This window comes from Diabrotica virgifera, chromosome 10 (assembly GCF_917563875.1).
Source record: "Diabrotica virgifera virgifera chromosome 10, PGI_DIABVI_V3a".
In the NCBI taxonomy this organism is placed as follows: Eukaryota; Metazoa; Arthropoda; class Insecta; order Coleoptera; family Chrysomelidae; genus Diabrotica; species Diabrotica virgifera.
The window spans coordinates 52,086,439-52,106,385 of NC_065452.1; the positions used below are offsets into that span (position 1 = coordinate 52,086,439).

Sequence of the window (19,947 nt, forward strand, 5' to 3'; positions counted from 1 at the left end):
CACACACACACACACACACACACACACACACACACACACACACACACACACACACACACACACACACACACACACACACACACACACACACACACACACACACACACACACACACACACACACACACACACACACACACACACACACACACACACACACACACACACACACACACACACACACACACACACACACACACACACACACACACACACACACACACACACACACACACACACACACACACACACACACACACACACACACACACACACACACACACACACACACACACACACACACACACACACACATACACGGCGCCGCATTTGTTGTGGCATCTGTGCTTCAGACTGCAAAGTGGCATCATCAAGTCTACGTACGTTAGGTTGATTCTAATTAGGTGTGGATCAGTAATATATTTCTAATTTTGTTATACCCTCCTTCTAAAAAAAACTACAGGGAAAACTATGATAACATTACTTGTGGCATCAGATGCCACATGTACCTTGAGATGTCATAAATACCACACTTGACACACCATGACTTAATACTTGAATTATGCCCGACATTTTTGGGACAATAAAAAACTAATAAATTACAGAACAAATTCTTGTTTTTTTAACTTTGTCAGTTATTTGCAAACAATTTGCATAAAATCTATGTTATTAATTTATTGTCATTATTATTTATTAGTCGCTTATTGCGGCTCTAATAGTTTTTCAAATAAAACTTTATATCCGTAAATTTTCTCATTTCTAATACTGGATATTTTGATTTGCACTATTCACATTTTTGTTTTCCTGGTAGTACTTCTTCTTCAAATCAAATTTAAAGAAAACCATTACGGATTTTATTTGTTCGGGCATCCATGGGGTTTTTGAAGTGTTTTAAGAGTTTTTACTGACTGCGTTTCTTTTTTTCTTTTTTTTTTAACTTGTGTTTCTTTTTTTGCAGATATTTATTTCTACAATTTTGTTTAATCTATTATTATTTTTTTTAATTCATATCACTCACACCTCTTCTATTGCCGATGATTTTCTCTTTTCTTGATTCTTGTACACCTGCTCTTTAATGTTTGACAATTGAACTAAAAGGTGATGCGAAAAAACTTACTTCTTTACTTACTTAATCAGTAGACTCATTGATACCTTTCGGTGTTGGGCCATTCATTCAATCTTAATCAGTGTCTTAATCTTCTGAGGTGTCGGGAGTTTCGTCTAACTCTCAATGAACTTCCTCCATTCTTTCCTATTGGTGGCCATTTGTGTTGCTTCTTGTCAAGTTTTTCTCTTACTTTCTAGTATCTGCGAGATGTGACTATTCCATTCTTTAATGCTTCGTCGTCTTCTGTTCTTCGCTATTGGTTTTGCTTGCCACACTCTTGATGCCACACTCAAAGAGTACCCATGAACGATCACATCAATCACTTTCCGTGTATTTGCTGTCCTTGTCTATAACAAACGTTTGTTATTTATAGAAAAAGACAGCAAATACAAAATAAGTGCTTGATGTGATCGTTCATGGGTATTCTTTCATTTTTCCGACTGTATGTATTATACATAAGAAACACATGTTCGGATTATCCGTGCTTCTCAATTATCCGTGCTTTTCAATTATCCGTGCCACCTCCGGTCCCAAGGAGCACGGATAATCGGAATTCTACTGTAATTACTGCATTTGTCCATTGTCTGGGTATTACTTTTATTTTCCATATTAGGTTCTATATGCATAGTAATTTTTTTATGAAAACAAATTAAACAAATTATAAAAATTAATTTTTTTTTACTTCTATATATTTCATCATTTCTGGTGCTACTTCATCGCTTCCTGGTACTTCTCTAATCTTTATCTTTCTTATTGCTTCTTCCAGTTCTTCTTTTTCTAAAGTTTCTTGATTTTCCGTGTTTCTCATGGACCCTCTATTGATCTGGCTTTCTTTTTCCATTGTATTCCCTTGCTTTCCATTTAGTATCAGCTCGAAGTGTTCCCTCCATCTTTCCATTATTTTTTTATCGTTTATTATTGTTCCTTCCTTGTTCATTATTTGTTTCACCTTTGTTTCTTTGTTGCTTTTTAGGTTCTTCAGTGTTCTATAAAATAACTCTACAGTTTCTGTGCTGTTTTCTTCCATTTTTTTCCGAATTTTTCCCAACTTTTCTTTTCCTCTTCCTTCACTATCTCTTTCATTTTTGTTCTTTGTCTCTTATAATTTTCATATTTTTTTGTGTTTTGTCTTGTACGTATTGTTTTTATAATTTCTTCTTTTCTTTTATTTATCTTTTCACTTCATCATTCCACCAAGATGTTCGTTTCTCTCTGTTATTGTTTCTTGTAGTCCCACATATTGCATTAGCTGATCTTATCATCGCATTTTTAAATCTTTCCCATTCTTCTTCTATTATTTCTGTTGTTTCGTGTTCATTTTCCATCTCTTTCTCTAGCTCCTCTGTGTACATTATTTTCGTTGATTCGTTGATTCTTCCCTTAGCTTATAATTTTTTTATTATTTCTTTGTGTTTCCTGTTTATGCTCTCATTCCTTTTTATTTCTTTTCTTTTGCTTTTGAATGTGGTTTCCAGTATATAGTGGTCACTGCCAATTTCATAACACCTTTTCACCCTTACGTCTCTTATCCAGTTCTTCTGCTTTTTGCACTATAGTATAGTTCATAATTGATTGTTCTTCTCTTGATTTGACTTCTCTTGTGATCTTGTGTATACTTTTATGCCGGAAGTGTGTGTTCATAATCACCAGGTTATTGTCTAGACCTAGACAGAATTTGAGTGGTAATTTCCAGTTTTGTTTATTTTTTCCTCCCCATAAGGTCCAATGACATTGTTCCCTTTTTCTGCTTCTTTTCCCACTCTAATGTTCATGTCTCCTGTGATCATAATTTTCTCTGTAGGTACAAATATTTATCACTTCTGGGAACTTATCCCAGAACTCATTATTTTCGTTTTTTGTTTCGTCTTCATCTGGTCCATAGCATATGATTAGTTTTGTATTGGTTTCCTCTATATCCATATCTACGTCTACTCTTAGTATATGTTCGTTGTAATATATCCAATTTTTTACTTTGTTGATAATATTCATCTTTATTATGCACGCTACTCTTGCCTGAGCTCTCTTCGTTTCTACCACTTCACTGTATATTAGTAGCATTCCTTTTTCTAATATTATTGATCCTCTTCCTTCCTTCTTTGTCTCTGTTAAAGCTACTGTTTCAATGTTCTTATTTCTAGTTTCTTCCCGCAGTTCTATTGCCTTTCCATTTATACCTCTTCCTCTTACTTTCCATGATGCCATTTTCAGAATTGTTTTGTTTTTTTCTGTGCTTAACTTGTACTTTGTTTTTCCTTCCGTTTGTGTTATTATCTTTAGATCTGTTCATGTCCCTGTACTGTGCCTGTTTTGTTTCTCGTTCCGTCTTTGTGCTTTCTTCGGTTCCATGACATCTCGTAACGCGACAGTTCGTAACCGGACAAATGGTAACGGACAATTCGTAATAGCGACAGTTCGTATCGGCGACACTTCATAACGGCGACAGTTCGTAACTATACAAATTTGTAACGTCCAAATTGAATTATTCTGCTTATTTTTGTTAACGTTGAAACTAACTGTTAAACAGTTATAAATGAAATTATGTTTATCAAAGGTAATACCACGAGTCCTCTAAATTTTATCGATAAATTTTTTTGTTTTCATGAAAACTTCTTTATTTGGTAAAATTACGAAAACAAACCGAATGATAACATCACGAGTCCGAAGGACGAGTGATTTTATCCATTTCGGTTTTTTTGAGTGATTTTACCCTAAATAAAGAAGTTTAAGTATGAAAACGAAAAAATTTATCAAGCAAAATTTAGAGGACAAGTGGTATTTGAAAAGATTATTTTGTGAACCAATATATATTATTAGTAAATACGGGCATCTGTGAAATATTTTTAAGACAACTAGGATCAATGTCTTAAGTAGGTTATAGATAAATTATTTTATGATTTAAAAATGAACCAATTTATTTATTATATTGTTAATACATAAAAAACTGTTTAAATCGAAAATGAACAATTATTAAAAACACAATTTTTATAACTAATATGAGATTTTCCAATGTCGTTCGTAATTAAGGTATGTACGTATTATGTGAAATTTAGGGTACCTTAAGTTTTATCAGGGACGAGACTGTTTTATCAAGGAAGAGGCTGTTTTATCAGTATTACACTCAATGATTGGCTAGAAAGACGCGTGGTGATTGGCTGAAAAAGCAAAAACGTCAGAATTTGACGGGTGAAAAAAATAATCAATTTAATAAATCAGTATCAGAATAAACATTTTTAAAATTGAAGCGTTTATTTGAAAAACAATACATGTCCATTTTAAGAAAATTCAATTTTATGTATTCTTCTCATAGAATAGTAGTTTCTTTATCCATCCGACACATTTAGTTTTGTAAAAATCTATGATGTCCGGAGTAAACTACATAGAACATTTGAATGTTTCTATAGAAAACAACAGATGTCTGGGAAGTTTTTCTTGATTTGCCAAAATTTTAATTTTTGGACAAGTGTTGTTTTTCACAATATCTTAATGGAGATTGTACAAAGAACGAGTGAAGAAAGAGGACTTAACCTCAACATAAATAAAACAAAATGGATGCTGGTCAGCCAAATTCAAAAACCTGCCAGACAATTAAAATAAAAAACCAACTAGTTAAACACGTTGACTCGTATATATACCTTGGAACAGTCGTCAACTCCAAATGGGATCAAACAACCGAAATACGATCTAGAATTGAAATGCCAGAGCAACATTTAACAACATTAATAATATATTCACCCGATCCGACATATCTCTCCTACTAAAAATATGGCTGCAAAAGTGCTATTTATTTCCAGTCTTGCTGTATGGCGCAGAGGCATGGACACTGACGGAAACATTAATGAGGAAGCTGGAGGCATTCGAAATGTGGGTGTATCGACGTATCCTCAAAATATCCTGGACGACTCATACCACAAACGTAGAGGTACTGCACCGAATGGGAAAACAAAAAGAAATCTCTTTCACAATTAAGAAACAGAAACTTGAATACCTCGGTCATATTGTGAGACATGATAAATATTATATACTCCAACTAATAATACAGGGTAAAATAGAAAGCAAACGCGGACCCGGAAGAAGAAGACACCCATGACTTCAAAACTTACACCAATGGTATGGACTAACATCGATCGAGTTATTCAGAAACGCCGCAAACAAAATTAAAATTGCTATGATGATAGCCAACGTCCGCAACGGACAAGGCAAGTGAAGAAGAAGAAAAGTTGTTTTCCTTTACAAAATGTTTACTTAAAAAGTTGGGAATGTCTAAAGACGGTTGCCGGCTTAAAGATTTCATTAATTACTTCATTAGTCCTTTGTCTAGGTATATGTAAATTTAAGGAACAATGAGAGGGATAAACTTTTAAAAATATTGTTAAAAGTTTGTATGTATTTAAATATTTGTTTGTTATTAAGGACTTTTAATATATTATTCTGAAACACGAAATATAAAATGTATTAAACATCTTCATCCCGGTACTGATTCATTAAATTGATAAACATTCAATTATAACTGTAATAACAGTTAGTTTTCACGTTAACAAACATAAACAGAATAATTCAATTTGGACGTTTACGAATTGTCCGTTACGAACTTGTATAGTTACGAACTGTCGCCGTTATGAAGTGTCGCTGTTACGAACTGTCGCCGTTACGAGTTGTCCGTTACCACTTGTCCGGTTACGAATTGTCGCGTTACGAGATGTCTGGTCACGGTTTTCTTCAGCTAGTTTTATGAACTAGCTGGTTCTGCATTGTTTGTTACTTTTTTTATTCTGCTTGTTTTTTGGTTCCATTTCCATTTAATGCCTTCAATAACTATGAAACCATAGCCAATTTTTGTCCTTTTTCCATTAGTCTTTCATTTGTTGCTATCTTCCTAAGGTTTCTTTGTACTTAGGTATTTCTATATTTTTTACTGTTAGGTCACATTCTAAAAATAAATACTCTATGTTGCGTGTAGTTCATTAGTTTACCCTTGGCTTTCAGTATTTTCATTTTATATTTCATTTATTTCAAAGTTATCAAAAATAAGATATTAAAAATAATACAATAAAGGTTAGGATATCTCGAAAACTTGACGTGACACAACAATTTTGACCCCAGATTCACATTCAGTGCACCAACCACCAAAAACCTTCGAGCTTCAGTTGCCCCTGGTTGACCTGTGATATTTTTGAAGTTTACGTACATTGTCATGATAACATCACACACACTACATTATCTTTATAACGGCCACAACAACAACAACAAAAAACTAACAAAGTATAAATCGATATAATTCCGCAAATTAGGTACACACCACTCGCTTCTGATAGCTCGTACCTAATGGCATCATGTTCCAAAGGAGTGTAAATTATTTCATGCACATATTATTTTAATCGTAGGGGGCAGCACTATATACGCAGCGAGAATGATGCCATAACAAATACATGTGTGTGAATGTACAACGATATCATCTTATGGCGTCATACACACCAAAATATTACAAAATATTAAAATGACGCCATCTGTGACAGTATAATGCCGTAGATGCTAAAAATCGACTTCAAATTTTATGGCATCGCGTGTATGATGCCACAAAGCTCGCAGATGCCATAACGTAGCAAAATGCACACACATGATGCCATAATAAATGTAATACAAACACACACACACACACACACACACACACACACACACACACACACACACACACACACACACACACACACACACACACACACACACACACACACACACACACACACACACACACACACACACACACACACACACACACACACACACACACACACACACACACACACACACACACACACACACACACACACACACACACACACACACACACACACACACACACACACACACACACACACACACACACACACACACACACACACACACACACACACACACACACACACACACACACACACACACACACACACACACACACACACACACACACACACACACACACACACACACACACACACACACACACACACACACACACACACACACACACACACACACACACACACACACACACACACACACACACACACACACACACACACACACACACACACACACACACACACACACACACACACACACACACACACACACACACACACACACACACACACACACACACACACACACACACACACACACACACACACACACACACACACACACACACACACACACACACACACACACACACACACACACACACACACACACACACACACACACACACACACACACACACACACACACACACACACACACACACACACACACACACACACACACACACACACACACACACACACACACACACACACACACACACACACACACACACACACACATACACGGCGCCGCATTTGTTGTGGCATCTGTGCTTCAGACTGCAAAGTGGCATCATCAAGTCTACGTACGTTAGGTTGATTCTAATTAGATGTGGATCAGTAATATATTTCTAATTTTGTTATACCCTCCTTCTAAACAAAACTACAGGGAAAACTATGATAACATTACTTGTGGCATCAGATGCCACATGTACCTTGAGATGTCATAAATACCACACTTGACACACCATGACTTAATACTTGAATTATGCCCGACATTTTTGGGATAATAAAAAACTAATAAATTACAGAACAAATTCTTGTTTTTTTAACTTTGTCAGTTATTTGCAAACAATTTGCATAAAATCTATGTTATTAATTTATTGTCATTATTATTTATTAGTCGCTTATTGCGGCTCTAATAGTTTTTCAAATAAAAGTTTATATCCGTAAATTTTCTCATTTCTAATACTGGGTATTTTGATTTGCCTATTCACATTTTTGTTTTCCTGGTAGTACTTCCTTCTTCAAATCAAATTTAAAGAAAGCCATTACGGATTTTATTTGTTCGGGCATCCATGGGGGTTTTGAGGTGTTTTAAGAGTTTTTACTGACTGCATTTCTTTTTTTCTTTTTTTTTTAACTTGTGTTTCTTTTTTTGCAGATATTTATTTCTACAATTTTGTTTAATCTATTATTATTTTTTTTAATTCATATCACTCACACCTCTTCTATTGCCGATGATTTTCTCTTTTCTTGATTCTTGGACACCTGCTCTTTAATGTTTGACAATTGAACTAAAAGGTGATGCGAAAAAACTTACTTCTTTACTTACTTAATCAGTAGACTCATTGATACCTTTCGGTGTTGGGCCATTCATTCAATCTTAATCAGTGTCTTAATCTTCTGAGGTGTCGGGAGTTTCGTCTAACTCTCAATGAACTTCCTCCATTCTTTCCTATTGGTGGCCATTTGTGTTGCTTCTTGCCAAGTTTTTCTCTTACTTTCTAGTATCTGCTAGATGTGACTATTCCATTCTTTAATGCTTCGTCGTCTTCTGTTCTTCGCTATTGGTTTTGCTTGCCACATTCTTGATGCCACACTCAAAGAGTACCCATGAACGATCACATCAATCACTTTCCTTGTATTTGCTGTCCTTGTCTATAACAAACGTTTGTTATTTATAGAAAAAGACAGCAAATACAAAATAAGTGCTTGATGTGATCGTTCATGGGTATTCTTTCATTTTTCCGACTGTATGTATTATACATAAGAAACACATGTTCGGATTATCCGTGCTTCTCAATTATCCGTGCTTTTCAATTATACGTGCCACCTCCGGTCCCAAGGAGCACGGATAATAGGGATTCTACTGTAATTACTGCATTTGTCTATTGTCTGGGTATTACTTTTATTTTCCATATTAGGTTCTATATGCATAGTAATTTTTTATGAAAACAAATTAAACAAATTATAAAAATTAATTTTTTTTACTTCTATATATTTCATCATTTCTGGTGCTACTTCATCGCTTCCTGGTACTTCTCTAATCTTTATCTTTCTTATTGCTTCTTCCAGTTCTTCTTTTTCTAAAGTTTCTTGATTTTCCGTGTTTCTCATGGACCCTCGATTGATCTGGCTTTCTTTTTCTATTGTATTCCCTTGCTTTCCATTCAGTATCAGCTCGAAGTGTTCCCTCCATCTTTCCATTATTTTCTTATCGTTTATTATTGTTCCTTCCTTGTTCATGATTTTTTTCACCATTGTTTCTTTGTTGCTTTTTAGGTTCTTCAGTGTTCTATAAAATAACTTTACAGTTTCTGTGCTGTTTTCTTCCATTTTTTTTCCGAATTTTTCCCAACTTTTCTTTTCCTCTTCCTTCACTATCTCTTTCATTTTTGTTCTTTGCCTCTTATAATTTTCATATTTTTTTGTGTTTTGTCTTGTACGTATTGTTTTTATAATTTCTTCTTTTCTTTTATTTATCCTTTCACTTCATCATTCCACCAAGATGTTAGTTTCTCTCTGTTATTGTTTCTTGTAGTCCCACATATTGCATTAGCTGATTTTATCATCGCATTTTTAAATCTTTCCCATTCTTCTTCTATTATTTCTGTTGTTTCGTGTTCATTTTCCACCTCTTTCTCTAGCTCCTCTGTGTATATTATTTTCGTTGATTCGTTGATTCTTCCCTTGTTTATAATTTTTTTATTATTTCTTTGTGTTTTCTGTTTATGCTCTCATTCCTTTTTATTTCTTTTCTTTTGCTTTTGAATGTGGTTTCCAGTATATAGTGGTCGCTGCCAATTTCATAACACCTTTTCACCCTTACGTCTCTTATCCAGTTCTTCTGCCTTTTCCACTATAGTATAGTCCATAATTGATTGTTCTTCTCTTGATTTGACTTCTCTTGTGATCTTGTGTATACTTTTATGCCGGAAGTGTGTGTTCATAATCACCAGGCTATTGTCTAGACCTAGACAGAATTTGAGTGGTAATTTCCAGTTTTGTTTATTTTTTCCTCCCCATAAGGTCCAATGACATTGCTCCCTTTTTCTGCTTCTTTTCCCACTCTACTGTTCATGTCTCCTGTGATCATAATTTTCTCTGTAGGTACAAATATTTATCACTTCTGGGAACTTATCCCAGAACTCATTATTTTCGTTTTTGTTGCGTCTTCATCTGGTCCATAGCATATGATTAGTTTTGTATTGGTTTCCTCTGTATCCATATCTACGTCTACTCTTAGTATATGTTCGTTGTAATATATCCAATTTTTTACTTTGTTGATAATATTCATCTTTATTATGCACGCTACTCTTGCCTGAGCTCTCTTCGTTTCTACCACTTTACTGTATATTAGTAACATTCCTTTTTCTAATATTATTGATCCTCTTCCTTCCTTCTTTGTCTCTGTTAAAGCTACTGCTTCAATGTTCTTATTTCTAGTTTCTAGGTTCTATTGCCTTTCCATTTATACCTCTTACTTTCCATGATGCCATTTTCAGAATTGTTTTGTTTTTTTCTGTGCTTAACTTGTACTTTGTTTTTCCTTCCGTTTGTGTTATTATCTTTAGATCTGTTCATGTCCCTGTACTGTGCCTGTTTTGTTTCTCGTTCCGTCTTTGTGTTTTCTTCGGTTCCATGACATCTCGTAACGCGACAGTTCGTAACCGGACAAATGGTAACGGACAATTCGTAATAGCGACAGTTCGTATCGGCGACACTTCATAACGGCGACAGTTCGTAACTATACAAATTTGTAACGTCCAAATTGAATTATTCTGCTTATTTTTGTTAACGTTGAAACTAACTGTTAAACAGTTATAAATGAAATTATGTTTATCAAAGGTAATACCACGAGTCCTCTAAATTTTATCGATATTTTTTTTTGTTTTCACGAAAACTTCTTTATTTGGTAAAATTACGAAAACAAACCGAATGATAATTTTATCCATTTCGGTTTGTTTGAGTGATTTTACTCTAAATAAAGAAGTTTAAGTATGAAAACGAAAAAATTTATCAAGCAAAATTTAGAGGACGAGTGGTATTTGAAAACATTATTTTGTGAACCAATATGTATTATTAGTAAATACGGGCATCTGTGAAATATTTTTAAGACAACTAAGATCAATGTCTTAAGTAGGTTATAGATAAATTATTTTATGAAATAAAAATGAACCAATTTATTTATTATATTGTTAATACATAAAAAACTGTTTAAATCGAAAATGAACAATTATTAAAAACACAATTTTTATAACTAATATGAGATTTTCCAATGTCGTTCGTAATTAAGGTATGTACGTGTTATGTGAAATTTAGGGTACCTTAAGTTTTATTAGGGAAGAGACTGTTTTATCAAAGAAGAGGATGTTTTATCAGTATTACACTCAATGATTGGCTAGAAAGACGCGTGGTGATTGGCTGAAAAAGCAAAAACGTCAGAATTTAACGGGTGAAAAAAATAATCAATTTAATAAATCAGTATCAGAATAAACATTTTTAAAATTGAAGCGTTTATTTGAAAAACAATACATGTCCATTTTAAGAAAATTCGATTTTATGTATTCTTCTCATAGAATAGTAGTTTCTTTATCCATCCGACACATTTAGTTTTGTAAAAATCTATGATGTCCGGAGTAAACTACATAGAACATTTGGATGTTTCTATAGAAAACAACAGATGTCTGGGAAGTTTTTCTTGATTTGCCAAAATTTTAATTTTTGGACAAGTGTTGTTTTTCACAGTATCTTAATGGACAGGGTACAAAGAACGAGTGAAGAAAGAGGACTTGACCTCAACATAAATAAAACAAAATGGATGCTGGTCAGCCAAATTCAAAAACCTGCCAGAAAATTAAAAATAGAAAACCAACTAATTAAACACGTTGACTCGTATATATACCTTGGAACACTCCAAATGGGATCAAACAACCGAAATACGATCTAAAATTGAAATGCCAGAGCAACATTTAACAACATTAATAATATATTCACCCGATCCGACATATCTCTCCTACTAAAAATATGGCTGCAAAAGTGCTATTTATTTCCAGTCTTGCTGTATGGCGCAGAGGCATGGACACTGACGGAAACATTAATGAGAAAGCTGGAGGCATTCGAAATGTGGGTGTATCGACGTATCCTCAAAATATCCTGGACGACTCATACCACAAACGTAGAGGTACTGCACCGAATGGGAAAACAAAAAGAAATCTCTTTCACAATTAAGAAACAGAAACTTGAATACCTCGGTCATATTGTGAGACATGATAAATATTATATACTCCAACTAATAATACAGGGTAAAATAGAAAGCAAACGCGGACCCGGAAGAAGAAGACACTCATGACTTCAAAACTTACACCAATGGTATGGACTAACATCGATCGAGTTATTCAGAAACGCCGCAAACAAAATTAAAATTGCTATGATGATAGCCAACGTCCGCAACGGACAAGGCAAGTGAAGAAGAAGAAAAGTTGTTTTCCTTTACAAAATGTTTACTTAAAAAGTTGGGAATGTCTAAAGACGGTTGCCGGCTTAAAGATTTCATTAATTACTTCATTAGTCCTTTGTCTAGGTATATGTAAATTTAAGGAACAATGAGAGGGATAAACTTTTAAAAATATTGTTAAAAGTTTGTATGTATTTAAATATTTGTTTGTTATTAAGGACTTTTAATATATTATTCTGAAACACGAAATATAAAATGTATTAAACATGTTCATCCTGATTCACATCCTGATTCATTAAATTGATAAACATTCAATTATAACTGTAATAACAGTTAGTTTTCACGTTAACAAACATAAACAGAATAATTCAATTTGGACGTTTACGAATTGTCCGTTACGATCTTGTATAGTTACGAACTGTCGCCGTTATGAAGTGTCGCTGTTACGAACTGTCGCCGTTACGAGTTGTCCGTTACCACTTGTCCGGTTACGAATTGTCGCGTTACGAGATGTCTGGTCACGGTTTTCTTCAGCTAGTTTTATGAACTAGCTGGTTCTGCATTGTTTGTTACTTTTTCTATTCTGCTTGTTTTTTGGTTCCATTTCCATTTAATGCCTTCAATAACTATGAAACCATAGCCAATTTTTGTCCTTTTTCCATTAGTCTTTCATTTGTTGCTATCTTCCTAAGGTTTCTTTGTACTTAGGTATTTCTATATTTTTTACTGTTAGGTCACATTCTAAAATTAAATTCTCTATGTTGCGTGTAGTTCATTAGTTTACCCTTGGCTTTCAGTATTTTCATTTTATATTTCATTTATTTCAAAGTTATCAAAAATAAGATATTAAAAATAATACAATAAAGGTTAGGATATCTCGAAAACTTGACGTGACACAACAATTTTGACCCCAGATTCACATTCAGTGCACCAACCACCAAAAACCTTCGAGCTTCAGTTGCCCCTGGTTGACCTGTGATATTTTTGAAGTTTACGTACATTGTCATGATAACATCACACACACTACATTATCTTTATAACGGCCACAACAACACCAACAAAAAACTAACAAAGTATAAATCGATATAATTCCGCAAATTAGGTACACACCACTCGCTTCTGATAGCTCGTACCTAATGGCATCATGTTCCAAAGGAGTGTAAATTATTTCATGCACATATTATTTTAATCGTAGGGGGCAGCACTATATACGCAGCGAGAATGATGCCATAACAAATACATGTGTGTGAATGTACAACGATATCATCTTATGGCGTCATACACACCAAAACATTACAAAATATTAAAATGACGCCATCTGTGACAATATAATGCCGTAGATGCTAAAAATCGACTTAAAATTTTATGGCATCGCGTGTATGATGCCACAAAGCTCGCAGATGCCATAACGTAGCAAAATGCACACACATGATGCCATAATAAATGTAATACAAACACACACACACACACACACACACACACACACACACACACACACACACACACACACACACACACACACACACACACACACACACACACACACACACACACACACACACACACACACACACACACACACACACACACACACACACACACACACACACACACACACACACACACACACACACACACACACACACACACACACACACACACACACACACACACACACACACACACACACACACACACACACACACACACACACACACACACACACACACACACACACACACACACACACACACACACACACACACACACACACACACACACACACACACACACACACACACACACACACACACACACACACACACACACACACACACACACACACACACACACACACACACACACACACACACACACACACACACACACACACACACACACACACACACACACACACACACACACACACACACACACACACACACACACACACACACACACACACACACACACACACACACACACACACACACACACACACACACACACACACACACACACACACACACACACACACACACACACACACACACACACACACACACACACACACACACACACACACACACACACACACACACACACACACACACACACACACACACACACACACACACACACACACACACACACACACACACACACACACACACACACACACTTTTCTTTTCCACGTATGATGATGTAGACAAGGCGAAAACGCCGGTTCGTTGGAAAAAATATTTCCATGAGATTTTTTTGCATAATCATAAAGTAGTCAGGATTTGTTTAAACAATTTTTTTTTTAAATTGCAAGTATCAATATTTTCGACCAAGAAATATTTTTTAGGTTTTCTGGACCATTCTGAACAAAAAAGGTCTCTTGTAATTTTTCTTTAAAGTTTATCGTTTTCGAGTTATAAGCAATTTAATATATAAAAAACGCGAAAATGGATATTTTTAAGACTTGATTACTCAGGACAAGTTAAAAATTATTATTATGAAAGTCAGAAAGTGAATAAAGCAAAGTTAAAGGTCCCCCCCTACATGATCCTGAAGAAATTTGTGTCATTAATTTATTACAAGACTGTTATTTTTAATGTTCATTGCAATGTGTTCGCCAGGAGATCTACGAGAGACAGGTCTGGCGGTTCTATTGTTGCTAGTTCATTTAGCGTTACCCAGGGTGCACGTGCAGTATTCTACTACGGACGAGAACTAGCTTTACACCCCATTTATTTTTAATTATTAACAATGAGCGGAAAGATCGTATTGAGGCGGCCGTCATGTGTGTGAGAGTAAGATTCACCATTGGACTGCCGGAATGGCATCTCTTTCGCCCTCACCATTGACGGCCGCCTAATACGTGCATGGCGCTGATTGTTAGTAATTAAAGTAACAGGTTAGTAATAAAATAAAGACAACAATTTCTTCTGGATCTTGTAGCGGCGGCTTTAAACCTTGATTTAGTCACTTTCGGACTTTCATAATAATTTTTAAGTTATTACGAAAGAATACCCATGAACGAACATATAAAACACGCTGTATTTTCCTGTCACCGTGTCACACAAAAAATTGGCCAGCGCAAGTACATGTAATAATTATTGTTACATGTACTTGCACTGGACAATTTTCTTTGTGACACGGTGACAGGAAAATACAGCGTGTTTTATATGTTCGTTCATGGGTATTCTTTCATTTTTCCGACTGTAAGTCTTGAGAAGCATTGTATTCGAGTTATTATTCTTCTTACTCTACAATATGCAGTCATATTCCTCTTTCATTCGTCTAGGAAAAACGGTTCGAAAGAAAGTTCTTAGTACTAAAATTTTAGTAAAAATAAAAGTGAAAAAGACAGTTTGTTTCCTTTCGATTCAGAGGCGATACACAATATCCAGATAGCTGTTTCTGTCTTACGACTTCATCGGTGGAGCTGAGTGCACGCCTCTGAATCAAAACGAAACCAAACTGTCTATTTATGAGGAATTTTAAAGATAGTTAAAATCCACTTTTGGGATGCTGCCGCGACATCTCTTAAATAAAAGCGAAATGTCTCAGATACAGAATTCAACTATTATAATAAAAATTAAAATGGTAAATAATTATTTCAATCTGAAAACTATTTTTGTTGGAACTTTTTTCTGGTAGGTACATCCTTAACCTTCCGTTACTCGCGCCAATTTTTTGTGATCGAATACTCCCGCACGGTGCAAAACACCGGGTCCAAAAATATGGGTCAGCAGTATTTAAAACATTTTTTTTGCAAAATTGTGTACAATTATATTATTTAATGATTATATGATCATATAATATTGTAGATATGCGTTTGTTTCAACATTATATTACTTTAATCAAAAGTAACTTTGTTCATCATCATCTTCACACGTTTCCTCGTCAGTCGATACTTCCTCAAATAATTTTAAAAATCTTTGCTTCTCCTTCTTGTAATCCATATCTAAATATAAATAAACAAAAATACTAGATTTGTTGTAAAATGTATATTTTAAAATACCTTAAATAAGGGTCACATTACGACAAAACGTTTTCGGATTAATAAATCCATCATCAGTGTTCTAAAAGCCAAAAATAGCATGCCTGAGCCACCAAAATGTGTTGGGTAAAAACCCTTTAAATGTGAACGGTTATGTTATGTTACATATTTATATAATAGTTAAATGATGTTCCAGATATGCCTGAATGTTATCCAGGGCAATACAGGACTCTTCCCACGTGGTTGGAGTTTTTTGGAGAATTAAAACCTCACATATTCGATTTCAATGGCCAACTCATTTTGGTAGCTCAGGCATGCTATTTTTTGGCTTTTAGAACACTGATGATGGATTTCTTAATCCGAAAACGTTTTGTCTTAATGTGACACTTATTTAGGGTATTTGACAATATACCTTTTATAACAAATCTAGTATTTTTGTGATTTATGGTATACAGACAGCTACAGGAAGTTTATTTACCTGTGTTGAGGTGCCCCCCCCCCACTTGCAAAAATTAAAAAACAAATAGCCCTGATTTATGAGCTATTTATGAGCTCTCATATTCTGCAAATTAAAAATTTTGAGCTCGTTCCACTGAGCAGGAATTTAATATTTTAGTGGGGGGGGGGGGCTGAGTCAGCCCCCTACTACTTAAAAATAGGAATATTGAATCGATTTTTGCGGCAGAATTACGAGCTATTTATGAGCTCTTGAAATGATATAGTTTCGATTTTTGAGCTCATCCCATTCACCCCCAAACAACCCTTTAATTGATTTAGCTTAAGAGAAAAATGCTGAGGAAACTTAAAATATATCGTATTGCGGATATAATTCCTATAGCTTATATATTCTAAGAATAAACTATTAAATCACGTGCATTTCGATTATTGAGCTACAACCCCTTCGCAAGAAAACTACCCCATCTTCCCGGCTTAATAGGGAGTTGTATTTAAAATGCATCAAATTAATTATTTGGCGACTACATATCATTTAACAATTTATGAGATCACAAATTACGAGCATTTAGATAAGTAAATTGCAATTTATTTTGTATAGTGCAGTCACTGAAGGTAAAAATCAACGATTACCTTCAATTTCGGTGAACCTTCATCGATTTTCACGAAAATTGGTCAGTGGTTAGAGGATACCTCAAGAAACAAAGGTGACATGGTGCCACCTTGCGCCTTTACCCTGAGGGTGGATACCGCCCCTTCTCGGGGGTGAAAATTATTTTATAAAAAATAACTGCACAAATCAATAAAAGGACAAATTATAAGCTACATTTGTTATATAAAGTTATTAGAATAAGTCAATACTTTTTAAGTTATTAAAGATCAAAGATTTTAATTATTCGTGAAAAAATGCATGTTTTGAAGTAGTCCAGGGCGGATCTGTTTTGAGATGGACGTTGAGAGGTGACTCAAATTTTTTTGCAGAAATTGCTTGAAAATAGCTCAAATAATAATATTTAAGTTATCCTCCCACTCAAAATGGTCCGGAACATTGTTTAAACAATCAAAATGTCAAAATATGAAAGGAAAAATTCGATTTTTTTAATGGTTTTTTCATTATAACTTTAAAGCTATTCATTTTTGAGAAATGTTGTACTGACATAAAAGTTGTGTAATTAAATTTCCTACAATATAGAATTGGTTAAAAATTAAAAAAATAGTCACCCTTGTTGCAAAATAGCAATAATTGCGAAAAAAAAAAACATACAAAAACAAGTATTGGCATTTTACGTTTTTCAACCATTTATGCTACACCTAGGACCTTCATATTTTACCCAGAAAAACTTTATGATATAGTAAAATAGCACTATAAATTTCATTAAGGTTGGTTTAATAGATTTTGCCAAATGAATTTTGCAATCCAGCTTTCGCAAAAAAAACTCATTTTTTTAAAATGTTGCAGGACTGAAAATAAAGCAGATAGCAAGTTGATTTTTTTTTAATTATAGAAGTGTACTGTACCTTTCCTTTGCAATTTGCAAAATTAAAATCGATTAATTACCACGGCATCAGTAAATTTTTTAAATAAACATTAATTTTCGGTGCTACGCGCAGGACAGCGGTGTAGAATTCACACAAGTTGATTTCCACCAAAATTTCTTCCAATCTTTATCTAATATATTATTTTCTTACTCTATATTTTGTTGTATTTTAATATTTTAATTCCACAAAAATCAAACTAATTTTATTATTGCTTGTGAAATATTGTTTAAACAATTGCATATGTTTAAAAATAATAAACTTTTATTCTCTAAGTTAAAATATATCAACAAAGAAAGTTTTTGCTAAAAAAAGTGATATTTCAAAGGATAGAGTATGTGTTTTTATTTTGCAATAAACCAATTTATTTATTTATATCGAAATATAATAAAAATTAAAATGTATCAATCATTATTAAAGGTCATTGGAATGCCCAATCAGAGCAAACTATCCGCTGTCCTGCGCGTAGCACCAATAATTAGTGTTTTAGTGTTGCAAATTGCAAATGAAAGGTACAGTACACTTCTATAAGAAAAAAAAATTTCAACTTGCTATCTGCTTTATTTTCAGTCCTGTAATATTTTGAAAAAATGATTTTTTTTTGCGAAAGCTGGATTGCAAAATTTATTTTGCAAAATCTATTTAACCAATCTTAATTAAATTTACAGTATTGTTTTACTGTATACTCATAGAGTTTCTGTGAATGAAATATGAAGGTCCTAGGTGTAGCATAAATGGTTGAAAAACGTAAAATGCCAATACTTGTTTTTGTATGTTTTTTTTTTCGCAATTATTGCTATTTTGCAACAAGGGTGACTATTTTTTAAATTTTTAACCAATTCTATATTGTAGGAAATTTAATTACACAACTTTTATGTCAGTACAAGTTTTCTCGGAAATGAATACTTTTAATGTTATAATCAAAAATCGAAGAAAAAAATCGAAATTTTCCTTCATTTTTTGACATTTTGATTATTTAAACAATGTTCCAGACCTTTTTGAGAGGGAGGATAACTCAAATATTGTTATTTGAGTTATTTTCAAGCAATTTCTGCAAAAAAATTTGAGTCACCTCTCAACGTCCAAATGTACTAATATTTTTACAGATGCGCCCTGGTCTAAAGCGGTTTTTCGTAAATCACTGAAAAACTGTAAGTTTTTACAAGAAAGTTAATAGTAGTTTAATTCGCATAGCTTATATTCTAAGAATGTGACTCAGCCCCCCACTAAAATATTAAATTCCTGCTCAGTGGAACGAGCTCAAAATTTTTAATTTGCGGAATATGAGTGCTCATAAATCAGGGCTATTTGTTTTTTAATTTTTGCATGTGGGGGGGGGGGCACCCCAACACGGGTAGTTTATTTCCCTCGTGGAAATATATAAACAATGAAAATAAGAAAAAGATCTTAAATTACCTTACTAATTAAAACTATCGATGTCTGATTTAATCACAAAAATTTTTGCACAAATTCTCGGACCCAGTGTACCGCACCGTGTTGCCTAATAATAAAAGTACAATACTCTTTTTTACACTGCA

General features: G+C 34.1%; 1 protein-coding gene across 1 annotated transcript in view; it reads left to right on the forward strand.

Annotated features, from left to right (window-relative positions):
- The window catches only part of LOC126893024 (membrane-associated tyrosine- and threonine-specific cdc2-inhibitory kinase-like), a 54,320-nt gene extending 37,635 nt beyond the window's left edge, over positions 1-16,685 (forward strand). The window contains exon 4 of the mRNA XM_050662964.1: positions 16,617-16,685. Within this exon, the coding sequence (XP_050518921.1) occupies positions 16,617-16,685 (69 nt within the window). The remainder of the gene's footprint in view (positions 1-16,616) is intronic.
- Positions 16,686-19,947: the final 3,262 nt, after the last annotated feature.